The sequence below is a fragment of the Apteryx rowi genome, unplaced genomic scaffold (assembly GCF_003343035.1).
Source record: "Apteryx rowi isolate R43461 unplaced genomic scaffold, aptRow1 scaffold_5, whole genome shotgun sequence".
Classification (NCBI taxonomy): Eukaryota; Metazoa; Chordata; class Aves; order Apterygiformes; family Apterygidae; genus Apteryx; species Apteryx rowi.
Genome location: NW_020450760.1, coordinates 6843649 through 6869794, shown reverse-complemented (window position 1 = coordinate 6869794; position 26146 = coordinate 6843649). Strand labels below are relative to the sequence as shown.

General features: G+C 38.0%; 1 protein-coding gene across 2 annotated transcripts in view; it reads left to right on the top strand.

Moving 5' to 3' along the window:
* The first annotated feature begins 4074 nt into the window (after window positions 1-4074).
* UNC79 (unc-79 homolog, NALCN channel complex subunit) overlaps window positions 4075-26146 on the top strand; it is a 107248-nt gene continuing 85176 nt past the window's right edge. Inside the window, exons 1-12 of one of the 2 annotated variants that reach the window (XM_026079529.1) lie at window positions 4075-4149; window positions 10068-10372; window positions 13787-13957; window positions 16601-16693; window positions 17819-17874; window positions 18521-18650; window positions 20227-20291; window positions 22149-22237; window positions 23411-23451; window positions 24753-24781; window positions 25226-25455; window positions 25772-25943. In XM_026079529.1, the coding sequence (XP_025935314.1) occupies window positions 10126-10372; window positions 13787-13957; window positions 16601-16693; window positions 17819-17874; window positions 18521-18650; window positions 20227-20291; window positions 22149-22237; window positions 23411-23451; window positions 24753-24781; window positions 25226-25455; window positions 25772-25943 (1323 nt within the window). In that variant the 5' untranslated portion in view covers window positions 4075-4149; window positions 10068-10125. Of the gene's footprint in view, window positions 4150-10067; window positions 10373-13786; window positions 13958-16600; window positions 16694-17818; window positions 17875-18520; window positions 18651-20226; window positions 20292-22148; window positions 22238-23410; window positions 23452-24752; window positions 24782-25225; window positions 25456-25771; window positions 25944-26146 lie in introns of those variants that run through there. The other variant, XM_026079530.1, reaches the window with a different exon arrangement.

Below are 26146 nucleotides of genomic sequence, written 5' to 3'. Positions count from 1 at the left end.
TTTCTCTTTTCATCTCCTCGTATTGTTCAGTAGACTGCTTCTTGGCTCCGCCAAGTCCCTGTTGTTCTTTGTTTGTTTTTTAAGGAGATTTACTCAGGATCCAGACTGTAGATCTTTCCTCCTCCTAATGCTCTTTTCCATGGTGCCCAGGTAGAGTATTCAGTTAAGGGGCGTACCCTGTGCTTTCTAACCCACTGAATGTATTTTGTTTACTGAGGCTGCTCCCCTGACTAGCTCTTACRGCATTGCCAAGTGTTTTGTTCTTCGCATAATTTCAAGATTCTCTCACCTGTGATTTTTTTACGAATGGTGATGGTCTCCAGCAAGGATAATATTGATGAATACATCACTACCAGGCAAACTTTCAAACCCCCACTGTTGCTCCTTCTACCCTGCTTGAATGACAGGCAAGAACCAGAATGTCTCAGGTAGGAGTCACAAGTCGTAATGAATCTGAATTTACCAAGAAACAGCAGCAAAATACTGTGAATGAGGAAACAGACTGATCAGTTCGGGGTGGGGGGTGGGGGGGAAAGGCATTGGTCTAGGCATGGATCTGTGGCCACACAGGAACTGTTCCCACCCCACAGCTCTGACAGCAGGTTAAAYGGTGACAATTTGGAAAATGGCCTTGAGAAGCCTCTCTTTTTTGTGACTACATGCATCTCATACTAAGAAGTATTGACAGTGACTTTCATCATTTGGCTCATCACCACAGCATGCCTGAGATGTTCTGATATATCCAAAGAGAATTAGTTCTTTTTCAGCTCAGATAATGATAATCGACATTTAGTTGTGCTAAGTAACGTCCTGGGAATGGACTCACCCTGTTCTTCATGAGGGCAGTGGAACAACCAAGACCATCTTTAAAGACTCTTAACAGTTTTACATTTGATTCAATCAAAGCTTACAGAGGGGTTAGTGGGCTTAGTTAGGTCTGTGTAGATACTAGAGAGATACCTAGCAAAGCACCATGGAATAACCTCACCATTTCTTTTTTTTAATGATGACCCTATGACAGTGGCTAAGCACTTCCACAGAGTGACATCACTTTCTGCAGTGTGACTCTCTACGTGCTCAATAACTCAGAAAATTAGGTCATTTATGCACTTCTGTGTCTTCAAGGCTTGCAAAATCTTGCTCTAGGGCTTTCTTTCAGAAGGTTCTCAGTGTTCTGGGATACTGCTGAAACTGTGAGTGTTCTAGCACACTGTAAAAGATGAGGCTAAGACCTTTAGCCTAAAGCTGAAGCAGTAAGAAACAATTTATTTTACAAAAAATGTGATAATATCTAGGAATTATAAGTAAGTTGTCTATTCTGTTATTTTAACTGATACAAATGGATGAAAATGCTGATTAATAGAAATGAATGGATTTCCCTCTTTATATAAAACAGCAATTATAGATATCCTATACTCTTTATCGAATGGAAGAAGCTGTAGAGAGGCAGACAGCTCTTTGAAATACGTCTAGACCTGAATTCTGCCATTATTACTAGAATCAGTTTATCCAATTCACTTTTGGATATCTTGACAGTGAACCATGGCAGCCACTCTAAACCATACATCCTGCTGCGAGTTGTTCTCTGCTGGGTACTCTGATATGTGATCGTCTTTCTTTGCAAATATTCCTGGCTTATACTCTTTCCCCCAGCAAGAGAAAGTAGCATCACAAAATACATTTATGAAGTAATTTTTTTCTTTTCCAATACCGTCTAAATTGTTTTTTATAGGGACTTTCATCACCACAGCAAAGGATATGTGTCTGTCTTTAAATCTGTTAAACTGACCTGCAGATCCAGGATGGGAACTCAGATAATGAACAGAACAGATGAGTTGTGAGAAGAGGAGAGGAAAACAGGTCTTTGCTAAAATAAACTTCTTCCTGTAACCTGGAGTGAAACCCATGATGACCAAATGTTGCTTTCCCAGTGTCTCAGCAATTGTGTGGGAAGCTAGCTATGGCTGGTCCCACAGAGACAGGGATAACCTACTAAAAAGCGCAGCTCATATGACACAGGCCTATGTGGTGGCCTGAAATGCTTTCATCTTAATCATAGCCATAGCGAGACAGTGTGATTCCATGTGACAAAACTTGTGTTTTCAATTGCCTTAAAAATAGTAGTGATCTATTTTAATTATCCATTACAGTCACCTTAAAATGATACTAAGTTTGTAAAGTAAAGCACTTAAAGTGAGGAAATATCATAATTAAGGTTGCTTATGCATCCTTAGTTTACTGCTTTTGCATATGCATTATGACACCATTGCTAATTACATTTTTCACTTGCCATTTTCCCACAGACCCCAGCCCTTTTCAGTCACACAGTGGGCCTTCTCCCAGTGATGAAGCAGGGTAACATCGTGAAGGAGGTTTTGTCTGTAGAAGCTTCACTTAATGCAGAAGTTGGAAGGGTACAGTGAGTATAGCAGGAAGTAGGAGAGAAAAGATGATCTTGATAAGGGCAGTTGAATGCTGGAGGACTGGATCTCTTGTCATGCAAGTCAAACGGTGCTCTTCACCTGATTATTAACTGAGTGTTCCTCATTTTGTGAATAATTGACTTGAAATCGTTAAGCCTAGTTTGCTGTACTRCTGAGCGCTCGCAGATGCCTTTAGGTACTTTGGACATAAAAATGCCATATATTGCTATCTATTCTGGAAAAAAAGGCTCTCAATATCTCAAGTCAGAGTCTCCAACAGCAGCAGTAAACACTTTGCTCTTGATGTCTGTACTTCAGTCTTGTTCTTTATGATGGAGACAATGCCACCTCTTCTCTTTCAACCCGTCGGTGAAGTAGAAAACACCCAGAATGCTTGTGAAATGTTCAGATATAGCAGCAGAGGCACAGGAAAATCCCTCTGGAAGTTAGTATACTTCTATTCAGAGGAGAACTTAAAGAATTATTCATTCTTTAATACATGGCATTGAGCAATGGGAATAAAACAAAGTATTGACTGCTTGCTTGTTTAGGAAGCACTCTCTATCTCCCACAATGAAGGAGCCCTGGGCAAGGGGAAAGGGTATATCTTGACGTAGGTAAAGACTGTGTCATAATCAATATGCTCAAGGGGCTGAAATCATTCAGAAGCATCTCCTCTTTTAACTGTCTGTTACATAGTCTTGGTGCACTTTTAACACGATGAAGAGTTCCCAGCCAACTCTGCTTTCTTTGAGGTTGTGTCTGCACAGACCAATGCTATCAACAAGTGCTGAGCGTTCTAGCTGGTACTGTAGCTGAGCTGCTACAACACTCTGCCTGAGCCAATATACTCTGTTTCTCAGCGTGATTAATTAGTCTGAGCAGAGCAAAAATGAGTTCAGAATGTGCCCAGATATCTCTCCATGAAAGTGTCTTGTGCCATATAGGCAGTGTAAAGCACCAAAGTTGTGTTGGATAATCACTTTCTTCCAACACTGAACAAGTATCTTTATTAGAAAAGATAAACAATGTTATTTCTTAAAAAAAAAACAAAAAAAACAGTTTCAGTGAAGGTGTAGAGCTTCTTGACTACATTCTCTCTGCTTCGTCAGACTTCCAAAGACATTTAAATAAACAGCACAGATCTTTTCATATCAGTGTTTCATCGCATAAAGTAAATTCATAGCCTAAAATAAATCACATAAGCTCTCTCTGTCTTAGCTTATGTCTCTGCTTTGGCTATAGAAATATTTGTCTACCTCTTGTGAACCGTATGTGATCCAATGGCTCATTCATTGTAAATGAATCTTGAGATCCTTGGAGACGCTGAAAAAGTGCAATTTTTTTTTTGACTTGCTAACACAAAGTCAGTCTAAAACAGATACAGACATTCGCTGCCTTCCTTGCCTTGCCCTTGGCATACTTGCACTAGAGTATTCAATTTATTTTCCCTAAATAGAAAGAATTGAGAGACTTGTCTCTTTGGGACAGTTTAATTCTTCAATTTCAAAAATTCAGAAATGCTAGGAACAGATGTGATTCCCTGAAAGCCTGCAATAAATTAATTGAAAGTTTCTGTATTTCTGTTTTTTGTCTTTTATCTAGTTGCTTCCAAAATCCGCTACCTCCAGGAATACCACAACCGAGTTCTCCACAACATTTACCCTGTGCCCTCTGGAACTGACATTGCAAATACTCTGAAATACTTTTCTCAGACATTATTGAGGTAAGTTTTAACTACTGCTCTCGAAGAAAAAAAGAGTTAAAGAATTGTGGGGGGATTCATTGACTTTTTTCTTGGTTACAAAATTTAATGGGTCAATGCTCAAAGAAAAAGAGTCAGAGCATAATTTAAGGAAGGAATGGTATGAATATCTTCAGTGGCTGTTGCCCAATTAGCCCAGTTGAGCTACTTATTGAGTGGCTGATTCTAAAATAAACTTGGTTGATTACACATTTGCTTGGCCCTCCTAAGCCTTAGCTGAGTGCACAAATATACTGAACTTGGGAAGAAGGGTTATGATCTATAGTGTTTTAGAGTTGTGTACCTATGACAATCCTGGTGCTTCAGGATCCTAGGGTGATGAGCCAGATGAGCAGAACTAGGTTCTGACTGTCGCATGGTTCAGCTGGCTGCCACGTTCGGGTTCTGGTTCAGCTCTGCGTAAGAGTCAGTGCCAAGTTTGGATCCAGGTCTGGATTTGGATGGCAACAACAGATCAGGATTGTTCTCATCTGGGGATTTGATTTAGTCCAGTGTTTAGTGATAATACATAGTACTATAGTATATAATAGGTAGTACTAAATACCGTGTGATAACAAAATCTTTAGTGTGGGAATTACTACCTCTCATCTTGCTGTAAAGGTCATTAAGAATGACACCCAGATTCCATTTTCCTCCATGGTGCTACCTATTGGATTCATATTTTCAAACTGGTTTTAAAATGGCTTTTGAAACTGAAGATGTGATTTTTTTTTGGGGGGGGGGCGCTACCCAGATTTTGGCTAGCACTAGTTTTCATATCCAGAAAAATGCCATTAAAGCAACACATCTGTGTATAGTTCTTAATATATACCTGAAAAGACCGCATCCCTGGTGTCAGAAGCTAGTTTGAAAATATAGCCATTTGCCTTATTTGATGAGGAAACATTAACAGAATACAATTAACCTATATATTTGTGCACGTACTCCGATAATTAAGTTAAGAAGCAAGAGTTTAAAGTTGGAAGAATGACAGTAGTTCATTCTAACATTTGTTTAAAGTCTGTGGAATGTAACAAGATTCTTGAACCTGTTTATAAATTATACATTTTAATAAATTTATAATTTTTAATGTACAACATTTTAATATATTTTTATATTTTTAAAATAAAAATACAAATTTATAAAAGATACATACACAGAAATACTCATTATCAGTGGAACCTCTGTTTGCTGCAAACTTTAAAAACTGCTGTTCACTTCTGAAAACTTCAAGACAGTCATTTAACCATTGTGAAACTTGTTGCTTTTACTAGACGTTTTAAAATGATGAAGAAACTTATGGCAACTGTAGGAGTTTTTCAAGAGTGATAAATGAATTTTTGTCTCATTACATTGCAGCAGTGGAAAAAATATTCAAAGAGTTATTGAAAATACCTCTGAAATGAGCTCTGTTCCCACATCAGGATTTTTTAATGGATTATTTGCACAACAAACACACTTAAGTAACATTTAAAGCTCTGAATAACAAAACAGCCTCTGCTTAAATGCTGTGGGCCTTTAAGCAGTTAAAGCAAGAAAATTGGATTTGATTCTGAACATTTTACTTCCTTGTCTCTTAGCTGTGGCTATTCAGTGCTATAACAAGATACATTTCTTTTTGGAAGAGTCCATTGGGATTTTGTTGAATTTTGACTCTGCTGCTTAAAGAAAGCACCCTTTTTATCACTCTGTTGCCTTCCTCTTCCTAAGCAGTACAGCTGGCATGTCATGTGTGACAAATTCTTCACACCCTATGAGCAGTGATGTTTCTGGGCTTACTGAAAAAACTTTATAATTAATGGCTACAAAAGCAGATCAGAAATAAGGGTAACAATTGCATAACTGAGCAACTGAATTTCTCTGTTTCAAGTTCAGAATGGGACTGAACCAGAACCTGATGCTGATAACCCTGAACCTCTTGGGGCAGAAGTGATATGAATATCTGATACTCACATCCACATGGTTCACAAACAGCTTTGTCCTTTGTAATCTTGGATCTGAACAGCCTCAGAGCTGAAGGGCACCAGAAATTCAAGCTAGGACTTTGGTCTAAATTTATTAAGTGGACTGCATTCTGATACTCAGCAAGGTCAAATCCATATTCTAAATCCTTATAATTGGGGAATTTGAACTGTGGGCCAAAGCCTGAGTGCTATGGTTGAACCATTGTAAGTTTATACACTGGCTGAAACTAAGAAAGAAACTGGATAAAAAGGCAAAACAAAACATACCCTGTATTTAGTGTGGCAGATGGAAAGAAGGAAACTCCCACCCACTGTATGCAGATCTCTGCTAGATTTACGCTAAAACTAAATAGACTTGTCAAGAGCCTTCCTTTCTGAAGAGCATGTTCAGAAATTTCTTTGAATGTTCTGCATGCCAAGTCTTCTTTCTGCCTCCTACACTGAGACTTCATTACACAAGGTTTAACATCAGTGGTAGAAGTACATGATGGAGAATAATCTTTCCAGCTACAAACAAAGAACAAGTACAATGAGTTCAGGCTGCTAAGAGAATACTCATCAAACAATAGCAAAAATGCCCATTGTCTTCCAGGGACTTTGGACCTGATGTTCAAAACAGGTTGCTTGTGTTCACCTTGCTATTTTAAAATAACTTTTACAAAATGTTTTCCAATTTGGTTTGTACTCTCTTTGCAGCTGAATTTCTAGGATAAACATTTCTTGGTGAACATATACAGTCAAAGGAGTAATGGGGGAATAGTATGTAGTCTGAGAAATCCCATATGGTGATGGGGTTGTACAGGTGTAGCCTTTACTGTTTATTATACTTTTTATCTTTCCATGTTATGGACATGTTGACTGTGTTCTTTTCAGTGGACATACCCACTGTTTTGGATCACATTCATATCTGGTATAATTCTGCTAGCTATAGTTGGATTACACAAGGGATTTAATTTGCTCCTTTGCTCTGTACATAGCCTCAATATATCACAAGCTTAGGGGTGGCGGGGACAGTTGTGCAATGGTTGAAACAATTCAGTTCTTTATTTCTATGAACAAACATCACATAAAATCACCATACACTATGCATAACACATTGATTCATTTAGTTCTTCCTTAATTTTCTCTTTGGGCAAAAGCATTTTTTTACATTACAGCATGAATTAAAGTTTCATGCCTGCTCATTTTCAGTATTTTCACTTGCGGAATGACCTAAGACTTAATAAACATCTTACAGAAGAGCTCATACTTTCCTGTTTTCTTGGAGAAAACTCTCTCTCTGTTTCTTGACTCAAGGTGAAATGTTTTACATAAGGAATAGTTATAAATGCCCAGTGGCTAATTAACAGTCACATTTGCTTTGCTGCTTTGGAGAAATGCAGTTCTCTTGCAGGCATTTCAGGAAACCTTTCCTGGAAGACAGTAATTTTGAGATAGATTTGCAGCAAAGGTGTACGAGTTTTGAAACTCGTACCTGAAGCCCTGTTAGCTCTCTTCCATGTCATGGAGCAAGTTCGGCATGGAGTTACGATCTACAGACATTCCAGGTTCTCAGTACTTGGTTTCCACAGTAACAGGACCAAACTGCAAAGATTGTATCTTGATTTTAGGAGACTTACTAGATTTTGAGTGTTGACTGTTCCCTGTATTCCCACTATAACATACGGGACAGGCACAAGCTCAGGTCTGAAAGTTTTCTAAATTTGGCAAGATTGGAACTGTAATTTAGATATGGTCTTATTGCTGTTCCTGAGGAGAACAGAAGAATGCCCTAATCAAGATACAAGACTACGCTTGGGTCTCTAATCTGATGGGCCACAGCTCCATGTTAAAAGGAAGGGTAGCCTTTAGTGCAAGCTCTCCATCCCTGCCTTACACTTTCCAAAGCAAGGATTAATTAATATCATAATATCTTTTCTGGAAGTAATTGCCCTTGAAGTGGTGTGTTGGCTAGCGAAGGGATAGGTAATTGGTATCTGTTAGTAGACAGGGATAGAATACAATTTACTACCTTCACATCTCTAAATAGAAGCTGCAAAGTATGGCAAATGATAGTCAAGCAAATTAAAAGTTAATATGAAAAAGAGGAATCAGCCCTCTCATCATTTCTTTTTAAAGTCATACTAGATCTTAGGTGCTTTTCTGATATGACTTCATAAACGCTTTCATGACAGTCTTATCCCTTTTCTTGTACTGGACATTGGGTAACAGAAAACAAAAGAATGGCAAATATTTAAGGCAAAATGAAAAAGCAAAAAACCATACAGTTTCTTAAAATGTACAACATGTCTGTCTGTCTCTGATTGCAAGTTGACATGTCAGGCCTGCTTGATGGTAGCTATTTGGCACAAAACTAATTGTAAAAGTGTTATATATATGGCAAATGAATGGCACCTCCTCTTATAAGCACCTTAGCATGAGTTTARCTTACTTGTGTGGGTTACATTGACTTATGAGGTAAGTTATAATTGTGCTAAGGTGGTTTTAAGATAGGAATCTCTGTACTATTAAAGAGGACTGAGATTTCCAGGAGTGCTCCCTCTTGACATAACTCTGATTTTCAGAAGTCAATTTAAAGGAAATTTTAATACTACTCATTTGTTTCTTATAAGCTTTAACATTGACTTCAGGAACAGAGTTAAACCAACAGCAATTGCTTTGGGGAATCCCAATCCTTGAAAGGTACAAAATGTGTTTTTTTTTTAAAAAAAAAAAAAGTATTGTGTGTGGTTTAATATATTTAAAAGGTGTATTATACTTTTATAGGCACATATGAAGATTATGAGCTAACCCTATAATTGCTAAACTATAACACTGGTTAAGCAGCAATTTATTTCTATTTTTAAAGTAGTGTGGTGGATTTTTTCTTTTTTGTTTTTAGAAAATTGGAATAACATGTTTACAACATTCTTAAAATGACATAGCAAGCTGGTTGACATATAGCCTCTATTTTGATTCCCACTAAATCCTTTTTATTTTTTTAAATTATATCTCCTTTAGTTTATAGTGAGTTTTGTTGAATAATAACGTAAGTAGCAGCAGGAATGTATGATAACACACTGTCTGATCTGTAGTTACATAACTGGTCTTGCTTGCTTAGCCCTTAGATTTTGAAGGTAACTATTTACCCAAAGAGTGTTTGTATTCATAAAGTAAAATGTTTCCTCCCAAAACATGGGCAAAATTAAAAACACACATAAACAACCATTATCATTAGCTCACAAACATATGCTAAAGACCATCTACTATATATTATTTTATAGCTTTTCCAAATGTAGTTTAGTAAACATTTTAGAAATATTATATTATTTCTAAATCCATGTGCCTGTTTAAACTTCATTATCTCAAATGATACTGACTGAGTGGTCATGAAACAGTATCATAAAATACATACAGACATTATTTTGATGCAATAAACATGTGATTTTTAAGACTATCTTAACAAACACACATGTTTATTCTTTGCTAAAACATGTTTCTGCAAGTGCCACACCTATATTTTACATGTTTTCAGTCAGTTGGTTCAAAAGATTTCACAGAAAAAAAAACCCTCTCAAAATATTATCACAGGAAAATACCAAGCTATTTTGACACTGCTATTTTTTCATAGCAAACACTTTTAATTCCTAGAATTTTGCTTAACTGTGAAACATGGGTAGGGCACTGAAACATGCATTTTTATATTTTTGCTCCTTATGAACCAGATAACACATGAGATGCAATGAAAATTTTCATAAATGTCAATTTTTAATTCTACTGTTTTGAAGCATGAAAGTGAATGGTTGCTAGATTTGTAGACACACTGGTTTTGGTAGAGATTGCATCTTATGTGGGATGTATCTGGTGTTTTATTATTTGTTTTATAGTGTCATTTCAATGTAATGTGCTGTTCTTTGTGTCTTTGTTGTCTCTTTTTTTTCTTTGTCCCCCCAACAGCATTTTGTCCCGCACAGGGAAGAAGGAGAATCAAGATGCCTCCAATTTGACAGTGCCCATGACCATGTGTCTTTTTCCTGTGCCATTCCCACTCACCCCATCTCTAAGACCACAGGTCAGTTCCATCAACCCTACTGTTACTCGCTCCCTCCTTTACAGCGTCCTGCGAGATGCTCCTTCTGAACGTGGCCAGCAAAGTCGTGATGCTCAGTTATCAGACTACCCATCTTTGGACTATCAAGGACTTTACGTGACACTGGTGACACTGCTGGATCTAGTTCCCTTGCTACAACATGGTCAACATGGTAAGCAGGCCCTTGAACCCTTCCAGTACGCTTAACTTCAGTGCTGTGAATCCATGAATGATGCGTAAATACAGTAGAAGAGATGGGCCTAAACTGACCTGGATCTGGAATTCAAATCTCCTGGGATGTATTTATATCCAAGTGTTTGGTTTGACTTGCTTAAATAAAACATGTTTTTTTGCTAACTGTGGATTTGGGTTTGAATTCTGAGGTTGACTAATTTTCAGTGATATGTTGGTGATATGTAACTAAAATACAGTGGAATGTAACTAAAATAATACAAATGGGTCTAAACCATCTGGACTTTTAATTTGAATCTGCTGAGGTATCTTTGGACTGGTCTTTTGGRGTGGCTCCCTTAAAGAGGCATGAACTACTTGCAAATGTATTATCTGGCCTATCAGGAATATGCAGATTGAGTGTTTTGGTGAAGGTCCATCTCTGAGCAGAACATAATGTATGTTTGATTGAAGAAAAAAACTTTCTAACCGTGGTAATAGAGATGGCTTTAAAATATTCCTGGGTAAAAAGATAACAATATCTCTGTCTGACTTACAGAAAAACCCTATTTGCTTATATAACAAGGTTTCTGTGACTGTGCTGCATTTGTATTGTTTTCCTCAAGTTCTACATATGTGCAGCTTGTTAGTCTGTGATTGTCCATACTGGGAATCAGGAACCCAGTGCTTTCACTGTGGTGTATAAGCCAAATACTAATTGTCACCGTGGTATAAGGGGGTGTTCTTATATGGTTCAGTACAGGTAGTACTGTGCCCTAATCTGATAAATTGCTGAAACTCTGTAGCAGGAAAGCTGCTTCTGTTGAATTCTAAATTCCTTTTGAACTGGCAGCATCGTATTTTGAGTAGAAGACTGCCGTCTTTGGTAATGACAGTATGATCTTGGAAAAGAGGGACTTGTAGGGAATTATAGACTTGTTGACTTAACTTTAATTTCTGGAAAAATTGTGGAGCTAATAATCAAAACAATTTTTTTAAGTAGGTAACATGATGATAATTAACATTGAATGGAGACTTGTAAAAAACAAATAACATTGAACAAACATAATTTCCTTTTACGGCAGCACAATGGTCCTCCTGGCGGGGTTTTCTTGTCCTCAGTCAGGCTGTTGTTGCTGTGTTACTTGACATTCTAATAAGCAATCTGGGGACATATGGTCCCCACCTGAGTGAGGAAAACACTCCAAGAGTAATTACCAGCGGCTCATGTCAGCTGGAAGGATATACCAAGTGGGTATCTTACAGGACTCTATGCTGGGTTTCGTGTTATTAAATATTTTTATTTTTTTTGCTTGGCTGATGGAAATGAGAGAACACTTAGATGGGTCTAAGCCATCTGGTTTAGATATCAAGATGGGGTAGTAGCATGTCCTCTGGGTGAAAGAAATCTAATTCGAAATGATGTTGGCAAATTGCATTCAGTTTTTAAAATTTCTTCAGTTAGGACAAATGTACTATATTTAAGCAAGAGAAATCACATACAGAAATGAAGTCAGGGAATACAAGCTTGAAGGCAGTACTGCAGAAAGATCTGTGTGTTATTGTGGATCACAGGCTGACCATAAGTCACTAATATGTTAATATCATACTGCAATATATAAATAGGAGTTTTGTGTAAGAGACAACTAAGGTATTTTTTTCATTCTGATAGCCTTAGCAAGGCCTCAGCTGGAGTAAAACCTTCAGATTCGTCCATCTAGTCTCAAGAAAGATATGGATCATTTGAGAGGAATCCAAGAAAAAGAAGCAAGAATGATTTGAGGTCTAGAAAACATGAACAGTGAGAAAAGCCTGAAAGGACTTGGTTTGTTTAGAGAGGATTGAAGGGAGACATGATAATCATATACAAATACATAAAGATTGCTGCAAGGAGAAATAAACTATAACAAACTATTCTCTGGGGTCACTTAGAGTCACGCGGGATAAGAGGTAATGAGCTTAAATTGCAGCAAAGGAAATTTTGAAAAAAAAGGCCTTTTCATGATAAAGATGGTTCAGCACTGGGATGAATTGCCTGGAGAAGGAGTGAAACTTTCAGTCTTGCAGATTTTTAAGAACAGGTTAGATAAACATCTGCCAGGAATAATTTTATTGACTCATATTTGGGGCAAGGGGAGGTCACTTCCTATTTCCTGTGGTTCTGTGTACAGTGAATTGCAATTTATGACACAACTTGTTATTTATTCCTCCCTCAGCATAGCATTTAGTTAAAATAAATGTATTTTTTTTATCAGCACAATCAATATTGTTTGGGTAAGTACAACTGGTGCACCAGATGGTCCTGAACTTTGGTCTAATCAGATTCTACAAAGTTGTCAATATGGTAAATATCTATAGCAAGAGAGACACACTCTAGCATTAAGGATCTGGCTGTTGCACAGAAAACTTGCAAGAAACATGAAATGGAATGGTTACTTATTGTAACTCATGTTAAACCTATAGATAGATCTCTAAGCACTTTACAAAGACAGGTATAAATCATCCTAGTTATACAGCTAGGCTGAAGGCTTAAGGTTGCAGAGTGAGTCAGTAACAAAAGAAATTGCCGTCACGCGGGGAGACAGCTTTGTGAGGCACCAGAACCATCATACAGGTTCCAGCCTGGCGTTCCTTAGGTGCTGGAACCTTTCTCTGAGGGTTGTTGGCCCTAGGTCAGTTTCTCGTTTGAAAGAGGCTATAAAGATGCCACAGTGCCCAGATATGCAATAATCTACCCCTTCCATATAGATATCAAAGCTGCACTTTTCTTAAGTATCCCTTCCAAAGCTTATATTATAATTAATTAGAATAAGTCTGGAAATTCTGGATAAATACCAGTTCCGTTTAAGCCTTGGCCATATTTGGCCTYAATGGCTTACTGTGAAAACAAGTTTTGCAGTTCAGTCACAAGTTGTCTGAAAAATACAGTGATGCTTCCTTCTGCATCAGTCCTCTAGGCTGGAGTCTCTCTGTGGGGGGTGTTCTGCAGCTCTCTTAAGGATAATTAAGATCAAAATCTGATATTCTATGCTGGGATGCTTTTTGCAAAAGTGGGCCTTTCAATACCAAACTGCTTATCAAATTCTTATTCCATTAGTTATTTCTAATAATACCTCTACTTAAATCCAGACCTGTCTGTGTAGAGGAGTTAATTTTATTGGCTGTGGTGTTCATATTCCCTCCAAACTGTTCTGAGCACTGTTGAACAGTTTCCCCTCCTCTTAGAAGGGGCTTAAAAATGGTGGGCCAGATCACTTGTCTGTTGTGTCTGTAGTGGTTAAGTTTCTGAAATAACCTGAGGAGAAAGCTTGAATTTAAATGTAAATTTTATGATAGTTTTGTAAACCAAACAGTACATAGTTATCTTTATTTTTTCATTGTAATGATTCTGTGTTTATTTCATTTTATTCAACAGATCTTGGGCAATCAATTTTTTACACTACTACATGCTTACTTCCTTTTCTCAATGATGATATTTTGAGTACTTTACCTTATACAATGATTTCAACATTAGCTACCTTTCCTCCATTTCTACACAAGGATATTATAGAGTATCTCAGCACATCTTTTCTGCCTATGGCTATATGTAAGTAGAACTCATTCTGGTATTGTTCTGTCTCAGAAAATGGTGCACTGCTATAATAATATCAGACTGTAGGAGTCAATGTTTGATTTGTCATAGAGCTGTAATGGGACATTGATTTACCTTATGTATATACAAGAATAATTCCATGCAACTATTTTTCTGAGGGAAATAATTCTATAGACTTAATTATTTATTTATTATGCTGTATTACTGTGYGACTTCTTTCTTCATTTAAAGGGTGGTGTTAAACTTCTTTAAGAAATGCATTATTTTGAGGCTCACAGAGCTTCCAATGACGGCAGTGGAAGTCCTGAATACAGAATCAATGGACAGAATGCTTCTAAAATGATTGAGCAATTGTGATGTGTAGCTTTTATGTCTGAATTAGATTTGGATGTACAAGAATGACTCTTCTCTGCTCTGGATGCAGTCCTGAGCAACCTGCTCTAGTTGACCCTGCTTTGAGCAGGAGAGATTGGACTAAATGATCTCCAGAGGTCCTATCCAACCTCAACTATTCTGTGATTCTGTGAGAATGTCTTCTCCTTATTTGCATTCCAGACCTTTATGGAAAAACATGAACTTTTGTACTGAGATCTACACTGAAGTCACTGAAGAGCATGGAAAATGCTGTTAGAACATGGAAAGAAGCATGGTCCAGAGTTTTAAGAATAAGATTTTGTGGAAATTTGTCACCTACATTTGTTGGCTCTACCACTTGGTGGTCTTGGAAAAGTCCCTTAACTGTTCTGGACTTCAGTTTACCCATGTAAAATAATCCCTTGTAAGACGTTTCAGTGAGGTTTTCTTTGTTAGCTTTGATGAAAGGTCTAATAACAATATGCAAATGCTACAATATTTTTCATACGTATGTGCAGTAGATCCTCTTTGTGTTAAAGAACAGAATGTTGCACTAAACTCCTTTTCCCCCAGTACTGTCATCTGTTAAAGAGCAGCTGATGTAGGTGATTTATCCTGCCCTGTGTATCTTCAGATCTCTAAAACTGTTCTCCAAAACAACCAATTGAGCCAAATCCTTTGTTAATAGAGCCTATTCCCTAGTTACCAGAGATAGCATCCAGATAACTGAGAGCAACCTTTGTTACACTGCCTTTTCCTCAAACAGTTCTGGTTAGATTTTTGTATGAAACCAGTCTGCTTTTCTTTAAATTTGGCTTCTAGTACTATGTCCCACTTTTACCCAGAAGGCTACATTTTTGAATGCCAGGCTAGAGCTACTGAGCATGTGTACTTTGCAATATAAATCCATGCAAATAGAACTTGCCATAATAATTTGGGAATTGTTTTGAGTGATTGGTAGTGATGAGGCAGAGAATGGTTCCAGGGGAGCAGTAATTAAATCAGAGGTAATATGTATCACATGTATACTCAGGCATCTTAGAAATATTATATCAGTACTCTGGTTTGTGGACTTGGACCTGTGTAGCAAAATGCTGGACTGTTTTGCACCTACTTTTTTTTCTTTTTTCTTTTTAATTGCCATTGATTCAGGCAGCTCATAACTGCAGATAAAGGTGTCCTTGGGTATTTTCTTTCTCTTCTTTGTGGTTGAGATTCAAAAAAGAATGACTGAAGTCCAATAAAGAGAGTCATAGCAATTTTGGGGCATGTGGGGAAATACCAGATGAGAGAGACAAACCTTTCCTTCCCCGGTGTTGAGCTCTGAATCAAGCTGAAAGGGAGGATGCAAGAGATGGTATGAGGAGCCAGATGGGAGTGATGAAAGCATCTCGCTGAACTGGTAGTACTCTTCTGTACCTGCATCCTAAATGGCTGGTATCTGGGCCCTGGCAGCTAGGCTTGGGAAAGTGCTGAAGAATGAGGGTGGAAAAGGACATGTCACATCTCTGTGTAGGAGGTTGCCTTCAAAGCGATATTGCCTTGTTATCGTTCTGGAAATAAATGCCTATACTCTGCTGTTTTTTTCCAAGTATACTACTTGATGGTAACCAATGAACAGGAGACAAGCAGGAACTCCAGCCACTTCATGTGTGAGGTCAAAGTCACAGCAGCTTAGCTACACTTTAATATTATTGTTCATCAGTATCTTAACACAGTTCACATAAGAAGGGAACTAGATTTTCCTGTATGTAGCTATACTATAGCTTGAACTCATGCCATATGCTCCCTGAGAAGTAGTCTGTACCCTACACCAAGAGCCAGCAGCTGCCACCAGCCTCAAAACTTCACATATACCTCAACGGCAGGCCTTCCATTTTTCTTGTTTCCTTACGCTCTACTTCCTCTTGCTTTTTGTAAGATCCAGATCCTAGGTGCATGTGACTATATGAGTGAGATTGTTCTGACCACTCTGGGGGCTCTCAAGTGAGAGTGCCTGAGAAGATCACTGTCTTTGTTAATGAAGCTCTGTGAAAGAAATCTTATAGGTCTGGGAAATCAAGTGTGCACTCTGTGAGGCAAGATTATATTCAGTCATCTCTTTCTTCTTGCACTTGAAAAGAGCTTTCATCCCCTACAATATAGAATGGTTGTTCTTTTATTAATGACGTGATACCTTGAGAATTTTATTTGCATCAGTTGGAATCAGAATTATATGATATTCTTGCCTAATTTGCCTTGCTGTACACTAGGAAATGTTTTTTTTTTTCCCTTTCTTTTAAGTGGGATCCTCAAAAAGGGAAGGTGTTCCAGCTCATGTCAATCTATCTGCATCATCGATGCTAATGATTGCAATGCAGTACACATCAAACCCAGGTACGTATAAACAGGCAACATGGTATCATTCTTTCCAAAAGCTATGAGTCATGAAGTACTCATGCCACCACCTGAAAAGTTAAAATGATCGGAAAATCTGTCTCACTATCCAACGCAAGATGAAAAATAAGTTATTTTAGTCAAAACTGTCATTTCCAAGCGTATTGTTTGAAGTAATTGTTATGCTGATAAGAGATCTCATTGTGATGAAGAAATAGTATTGGGCCCAGGATTAGAGACTCTGAACTATTCTTGCTTGACATCAGAAAATAGTGTTGATTTATAGTATCAGTGTTTGAGAGAAAATAGCACCAACTTTGACTATAGAAACTCACAGAAACTGTTTGATTGTCTTATACTCCAATTTAAATCCTCCCAAGTTCACAACTGGCACTGTTTTTTAAAGAAGACAGGTAATGTCTGCCTGGCTGCAGGCTCAGAACAGAACTATGAATAATTTAACTGTAATTAGAAATCTCTGAATACAAATGCTGTTCTCTCTTACTGTGGTGCAGCCCTGGTTAAATCAGTGCAGTTACACAATGAAATCCAAACATAATTTAATCTGAGGGACCTGTCACATTTCACAAYAGACAACTATCTCCCATTTTAGGTATTCATTTAGCCGGGTAGATGGTGGGGGAACCCCCCACCCCTACTGCATTGTGTGCATGAGAAATATGACATCATGCTAATTTAGATCACAATGGTAAATAAAAGCAGCAAACTTTTTAAAAAGCTATTTACACAAGATAGTTTTTTCATTAAATGTTCTATTTTTGGTTCCCAGTTCCCAGCTATCACAGGAACCTGTGGTTTTGGGAAGTCAGAAGAGTGTTTAGTGGCTCATTTGTCTAGCATCTTTATTACAGAGTGGCTGCTATGGCCTGTGGCATACAAGGGAATGATGTACTGTTACATGCGGTTTCCATTGCTGTCTCAGGATGAATGACAAGATATCCACTTACAGCTTTTTTTTTATTAGCACACCCTTTAAAATGAAAAGTAATTAAATTGAGTGYAGAGCTTTGCACTGACAAAGGAAAACCAATCAGCTAATGACACCACTTCTGTAACTTGAGTTTCCATTTCAGTATTATGTCTATACTGTCTTTTCTCTCTCAGTGTATCACTGCCAGTTATTGGAATGCCTCATGAAATATAAGCAAGAAGTATGGAAAGTAAGTTTGTGCTTATATATGCTTTGCAGAAATGACTGTATTTGGACTGTAATGAAAACCAGGTGGTTTGAAACTTGAACTAACTGTGTGCCAAGAAGTCATAAGTGATCTTTTTATCCATTCTCCTTCTGAGTTACAGAGGGGAAGGTCCCTCTGATTTTAGTTTGTGGAAGCAGCTCCACCTTTTATACAACAGAGCTCTAGTTGGGTGTGGCTCCAGCTGGCAGAAATTTAATAACCATCGATCTTCTAAGTTCAAGTGGGACTGAATTTTTATGAGGACTCTTTGTGAGTGTTGTCTTAGCCTGAATCTGATCTGGATCCAGTTATTTATCCACATCACACCTTTTTGCTCCGTGGCTAGACAGAGGCTTCATTTGCTGTCTATCAGTATAAAATATGTGTGTGGGGGTGGTGGTAGCTGTTGGGTGTTCCAGTCAAACTCAGAAACCTGTTGTACTACATTCTTTATGAACACCTTGTTGAAATTTGTAAAAGCTACTTGTAAAAGCCTACAAAGGTTGATTGGTGGATGTAAAAATATATATTTTTATGTGTTCAGGTATCTTTGTGAACATAAATAGTAGGTATTGAATTGTGTTTTCTTGTCTTGCAAAATAAACACCTTGTATCTGTCTTTGCTTAGGATTTGCTGTATGTAATAGCCTATGGCCCATCTCAAGTTAAACCTCCAGCGGTACAAATGTTGTTTCACTACTGGCCCAATTTAAAGCCCCCTGGGGCAATCAGTGAGTACAGAGGACTGCAGTACACAGGTGAGTAGCTATTTTTGTATAAGCCAAAATAAATATTATACAGGAAATGACAGAGAGTGTATTAATGTCAGATGCTTACAGCTGTAAGATATGTTTTGAAATCTTTTTTGCTGTCAGTATTTTCTTAAGTACAAACAATATCCATTTCTTTGTGTTTTCAAAAGATAATGTTACAGAAAATAACTGTGATCATGACCAGTAAATATGTTGTGTTACTTCCAATACTAACTAAACAAAAACAAAACTAAAAAACAGAGAAGAAATAAATACAGCATTTCAAATGGTCCATAAAACTGCTTTGTCGGCTCCACAAGGATTCTGGCTTATGTTCCTTTCAATTATCACTCTGGTTGCTGTTGCTGTGCCAGCTGCTATTGCTGCTGCTGTTGCTAAGACTCCTTATCTGGTTGTTACTGTCAAAAAAGTCAGGTGGTGTCAGGTGCAGTCAGTTTAATGGATAAGTTCCCAAGGCTGAGTATAGGGTGAGAATGAGAGAGAAATTCAGCGAGACAGCTGGAGCTGAGTAGGCAGGTGGCACAAGGTCCTTTGCCTACCGAACTCCCTACTGATGCTAATGGGATTGTGCTTCTGTTGGCAGTGAGGGGGAGGAGGACACTGTCCTACAGCTTGCAAGTTGCTTTTCCAGCTTGCCTGTCTCTGTGCTTCAAATACTTTTTGTTATTTGGGATATGTTTTCTTCACTCCTAAAATTTCTGCACTAGAACACCACCTTTTAAACTGTAAAAATGAAGGATTGGAAGGGGTCTTAGGATAATCCCTAGAGCAACTTCAAGTACGCCTTGAACATTCTTGATAGATGTTTGTCTGATCTGTTCTAAAGCCTTCCATTGAAGGATTGATCTTTCTTGATTTTTTTTTTCTTTTTCTCTTGAATCATTCTTCTTGTACTGCTCTGCATCATCTCTTCTTCATGCAAACAGGTCTGTAAAGTAAACATGATACTCCAGCTGAAGCCTTACCAGCCCTGAGTAGAGTGGAATAGTTTTTCTCTATATAAATTCTCTGTTAATGTATCCCAGAATGAGATTTGTGTTTTCTGCAGTCACGTGGCACTTTGACTTTATGGCACTCCATACAGCATCCAAGTGATGCCACTTGAACATGGCTTTGTTGTTTACTTCTTGTCATTACAATGCTAAGGCTCCTTCCCTGGCTGGACTATTTTTCCTTTCTCATGGCTGTGTTTGCATATTGCCTAACAATGTTATTAAATGTATTAAGCTACATCTACCATCCTGCTCCTGGAGGGGAATGGTAATTAATTAATTCAGGATCTGCTGGGAGCAGGAAGGAGTTAAAAAGGGTGTGTTTGTGTCTTAATTTTTCCTTTTCTTTGGGTTCATGATTCATTTCATAATTAATTCTCTAACAGGTCAGGAGACATGTATAATCTAGGTTGTTTATTATAATTATTATGCTTTGTGAGGTTATGTCGCCTCTCATATTTGTGTAGCACTTAGTGCAAGGGGATGTTGATCTTAGTTGGTACTACTAATTACAAAGAATGTAAATATCTTGTCTCTGTTTATTAATCAGCTGTGTTTTGGTTTTGCAGCCTGGAATCCTATTCATTGCCAGCACATTGAATGTCATAATGCAATTAACAAACCAGCTGTAAAGGTACTGCTATTTCTTCAGGGCTCAAATGCAGCCTGCTAGAAGCAGTGGGGTGGGAGTTCGGCGCTGTGATTTGAGTCCAGCCATATGCCCTGTTTAAGTGCAGGTGACCAAGGGCAGGTGCTAAGGGAACAGCATGGTGTGTGGAGACTAAAGGCACCAGAACTTTGTGAATATGTTCTTTGGCCCCCTAAAGCAAGATGGAATATTTCTTCCAGCTTCTGTAAGCTGAGTCTTGATATTAATTGTGAGGCTGGTTGCAGAGCGCTTTGCAATATTCTAAGCTGGATTCTAGCTAATCAATATAAATATTTTCCTGAACATATTTCTCTGTGTGTGTGTGTGTGATTGTAGAGGATACTATATACACAAAATTTTATGTCAGTTACAGAGGTACCTGTACACATTGGTATCCGAATGAGGTCATACGGTTCTTTAAATTGAAGAAAACCACATTAACTCTGACTGTGATCCTTTGCTTGGAGTGGACCCTATAGCAAAGAGCAACAGAGCTTTACTTGCCTCTTTTATAGCCCCCTTTAAAGGAAGTAAATGATATCTTCCCTGTTTTCACACAAGATAACAAAAAGTAAAATGGTTTGCCCAGGATCATAGAGTGGTCCAGTGGCAGAGGCAGGAATAGCATCCCAAGTCCAGAGCATACTACTGTTAGGAGTACTAATTAGTTTTATTAGATCTGTATTAGGTAGATACGTAGACCTGACCAGTGTTCCTGGCATCATTCAAATACTAACATAATTACATTAGTTCTTCAGTGAGCTTTTTCTGCTGGGGGATGATGGTGACACTAGATCTCACAGGTCCCACAGGGGATCACCTCCTTCCACTCCAACCGTTCTCCATGATCCCCTTTAGACTCCATAGGAAAAAAGCTGGAAGGTGTTGCTTCATGTTCTAAAGATCGCTGGATTCAGGCTAATCACTAAGGAGAGCAAAATGCCAATGAATCTTACAGGTCCAAGCTTTATAGATGAAATATTTCAAGTATTTTGAGTGATCTCTTAGCTTAATTTTGTATGACAGAACCAGTCTTGTCTGTGTGGTAGCAGATCAAATGCAGCCTGTTGTCTCTTGGATAGATTAATGTAAATCTGGTTAACAAAGATGAGAAACATCAAATGAGCCATTTGTCTTTACAAGTAAGATCTTGCACTTGGCTGGACTAAGAAAAAATTTAAATGGTTAATAGACAGAAGTGAAGATGTTGTGTATGCATACTGCTGTTCAGCTTTCCCTTAAACAATACAAAGCACTTAACCGAATGCGTATGTTCATATTGTTATGTAATCAGCTAATGCATAGAAAAATAAAAGCTAATGCAAGAGAAAGAGCATTCTTTCTGAGTTTGGAAAATAGCAGCCTATGCTGCTGAAGGTCCATAACTCTCATATTGTCACCAAAATTGTGCTGTATAGCTAATAACCATAATGACAAAAATTAGATTTTGCTAAAAGAGACGTTACTGAGGTAGAGAAATCTAGACTTTTATCTTACCCAGTTCTAAGCAATGAATCCTCTAAGTGATTGTCTTTTTGGAGGGGAAAAAACCCACTAAACCGATAGTGACTGTGGAATGTAAGTAAATGTGAATGTGTACATAGAATATACTTGTAATTCAGGTTCTCATTCTTAGCTATATAATTCTCTTCGATAGAAATAATTTGAGATCCTGTGCTGCCAGGTGCTGAGTGCCATCTTCTGGAATACTAAATATTCTCAACAATTACCAAAGTTGTGTACCAAAGCAATACAGTATTTTATAGCATTAATGTGTTGAACACTGTCTCAGTGAACTTCCACAGACAGATGCATTAATTCTTTTCTTCCTCTGTGTTTCAGATGTGCATTGACCCTTCCTTGTCTGTGGCCTTGGGTGATAAACCACCTCCCCTGTATCTTTGTGAAGAATGCAGCCAGAGAATTGCAGGGTAGGTAAACTAAGAGATGGTTATAATCTGTTAAACTCCACAGTTTGAAACAGTCTGCTGCAGAAGAATGTTATGCTTTTTTCAGTATGACTTAGTATATAATTTATATAGATAACCCTATTGAAATGTATGGACCAAACTGCCACCCCRCCTGAATAAGGGTTATGGAAACTGACCCCACAAGATCAGCATTAGCTTGGACAGTAGAGAGTTTTAAAGGCTGAATGAATGATATGAATTTTCTGAATGAATTGATACTGTGGGATGCACTGACTACGTTAGGGGAACCTCATTAATGTACAACCTTTTGCTCATAAAATGTTTTCTCTCGTCATCCCTCAGTAGTCATTAAAAGCAAGGCATTACAGTGAAAGTTCTTTTACAGAGACTTCATTACTTTTCTGTACTTCAGAATATTCTCTAGTGGGTACTGTGAAGCAGCAGAGTAAAGAATTGAAACTGGTCCAGACTTGTCTAATACCTGAAAGGAATACATCCTGAGATGAATTAACCTAATTTTTTATACTGCTTATTTTGTATGCATAAATTTACAAGATCTAGTAATTCTCAAAGGGACTTCCAATCATTAATTCAAATGCACAAGGTTGCAGTTAGTTCAGAAGCTACACATAGTTTTTTGGCCCTGGTTTAACAGACACCCTTGTATCACACCAGCTGTAGGAAAAGCAATTACATCTCGTAGAAGTCACCTTGGTTATTAAGTTATTGTTGATTTAAAGCTTCAGAAAAAGAAATTTAATTTGCTAGAAGCATAGCTTTTAAGGAGACTCACAGAAAATGGTACTGGTAAAAAATTTTTTTCCATGTTCGTCTGTCACTCTTCACTATAATTTTTTTAGCTCTCAGACTTGCAGAGCCCACAGCATTTTCATTTGCTAAATTAAAGCCTTAGAAGTAATTTTTTGAAAGCCTTGAACATGATGGACCAACACCAATATAGTGGTAATTTGCAATAAGCAGGACACAACAAAGACAGGTAATGTAAAGCAGCATACAGTTTATAAAATTATGTTTGTAGAAAAGCTGTTTCAGAATAATGTCAATCCTACCACATTAAGTTAGATAACTTCCCTCTGTGCAAAAATAAATGCATATATAAATAAAGTATTGGCAAGCTAATTAGATACACAATTTTTTTGTTTGTTTGTTTAGGGATCACAGTGAATGGTTGATTGATGTTCTTCTGCCGCAGGGTAAGAGATATTTTAAGGATAGGTACAGACTAATCATAATTGTACAGCCTGATGTTTATTGATATTTTTGCATACTGTATCATTTGAAATGCTGCACTATATTTTAAAGGAATATTGTAGGATTTTAGAGTAGCTTGTACTTAAGGCTGACTAATGTCTGTAAAGTTCTATAAAAAAATTAACTAACTAGCTAGTCCTCTACCTGAATTAAGTAATACTATGCAACTCTTCATATGTGAGGAAAGAGAGACARTTGGACAGATTTTCAAATCATCAAACGTTCACAACTGGTGCCAGATTTTTTCAAAGTATTTGTGCCCAGCACAGGTGTCCAAAAAGGGGCTAGTTCTTCCGGAAACGGGGCTCTGATTCTAAAACTCCTAAAGCTTCTGAAAATCTATCCTAACAACACAAGGCTGCAAAGGTTATCAAAAACGGGGTATAAAATATTTTTGAATTGTACAGTCATTGGTCCAGTCATGGTTCATTGGCTATCAGAGAACCTGATATTGCAGTTAACCACTAAAATACAGACAAAGCTTGTTGCTAGACTATTTGGAATTCCTTGCCTTTACAAGGACAGTTGCATGTTCTCTAAAATACTCTGGCATGGACCAAACAAAGATAGTCCCTGTCTTTTTTCTTCAAACTGAAAATTCTTGAGTACTGGAGATTTTTTTCTTGCTGTCTCCTTTTAACTGAAATCTAATGTAGATTTTGGAATGTTTCCTTTACTTAGAAAAGTACTTCTCTTTGTTCAGGCACCCATGTTTACTGAATTAGATGTTGCAGGGACAACAGACTGAATAGATATTACCTACCGATTAAATCTGCAAACATTTCTGTGTGGAGTTATAGCCATTCTATCTGTAGTCCATATCTACATTGTTAATCGAAACTCACCAATCTTCCATCCTACAAACTTTCACTGGCAGTGTGAACCCATCTGAGCAGTGTCTCCCCCAGCGTGCCAATCATATTAGCATCCCAAGAGGCTTACTGTTACAAGCCTGTCTGTGAGGCAGAAGCATAAGCAGAAGGTGGATGGTATGTGGAGCACACTGCACTTATTACTACCCCAAGGCTGTTCTTTCATTTCAGCAYAGAAATAGCCAGTAGGCCTTGAGTATACAGCATCCTACCTCATGCAATCAAAGAAGCTTAGAGATCTTATTAATATCTGGAAACACAAGTTTAGCCTTGGACATTTCCTTGTAACAATTCCATTTCTCTGTGGTTGCCATAGTAAAACAGAAGGATCATCATTCTGTGTTGATGTTTTGTATGCCTTCCCCTTACAGCTGAAATTTCTGCTATATGTCAGAAGAAGGTAAGATTAAGTAGTCATTTGTGTGATGAGGCATGATTTGGTGTTGTGTGTAATGTCATTCCATTACTGTTTTGTTGCCTTTTTTTTTTTTTAAACTATTCCAAGTTTTCACAATGTATCCATGAATACATTTGTTGGGGGGTGGGGAGAAGCAAGATTTTTTCAGGGCTCAAGCCAAAAAGTGGAGTTTGACTGAAGTGTTGGTTTGGTCCATTCTAAAAGAAGAGCAGCCATGACATTTAAGTCCAGGCCCAATGATAGGCCTGAGCTCATCTTCCTTGAAGTTCAGTGACAGTTGGCATCAGGAGTTTATACATAGCTGTAGTGAATTTGGAAACAGCCAACACTTGAACCATTTCCCCCGTGCTGATTCTCATCACTGTTTTTGATTCTTTTTCCTGATACCTGTGGCCTAATACTTTTTTTGTTGTTGTTGTTTTCTAGAACTGCAGCTCACATGTCAGAAGGGCTGTTGTCACATGCTTCTCAGCAGGCTGCTGTGGCCGCCATGGCAACAGGCCAGTACGCTATTGCAAAAGATGCCATTCGAACCATCACAGCAGTGAAGTTGGGGCAGCAGCAGAAACCCATCTTTATCAGACCTCCCCACCCCCTATCAATACCCGGGAATGCGGGGCAGAGGAACTGGTGTGTACCGTGGAAGCTGTGATCAGGTAATATGGCAGTTTATAAAGTGTCAATATATAAAGTAGGATCAGACCTTCATGTAAATATTGCCTGCAAATTGATCCTAGTTTCACCAGGATAAGTTCAAAGCAGGAACACTGAATTCCTGCTGCTATAGCAGATCAACTGTGAGAGTTGTCCTCATGGAATAATTCAGCCTTGAATCCTAGGACTTGATCTTATTTCATTAATGTGCTCAGGAAAATGAGGACATCAGGTGCTTTAACCTCTAATTATCGTTGGTCATCTACCTGCATCCCGTGCAGGAAAACTATACTCACTGACCACAAACTTGTTTTATAGCTTGCTGAAAGAAGCAGAGTTCCATGCTGAGCAGAGGGAGTATGAACTCAACCGCAGGAGACAGATGGGCCTCTCTTCTTCCCATCACTCCTTGGACAACACAGACTTTGATAATAAAGATGATGACAAGCATGATCAACGCCTCCTGAGCCAGTTTGGAATCTGGTTCTTAGTAAGAAATTCTTGCTATTTTCTTTTTTTTCTTTCTAAAGCCTCAATTTCTCTTTTCTTCATAGCACTTGGATTCAGTTGGACACTTCTCTGTTTTGTAAAAAGAAGGAAGGAATTCTATGATGCTTTCAGACTTGGAAATTTTGGAGTTAGTGTGGGTGGAAGTGCTTGCTGCCTATTCTGACCCCTGTATTGAATGTGTAA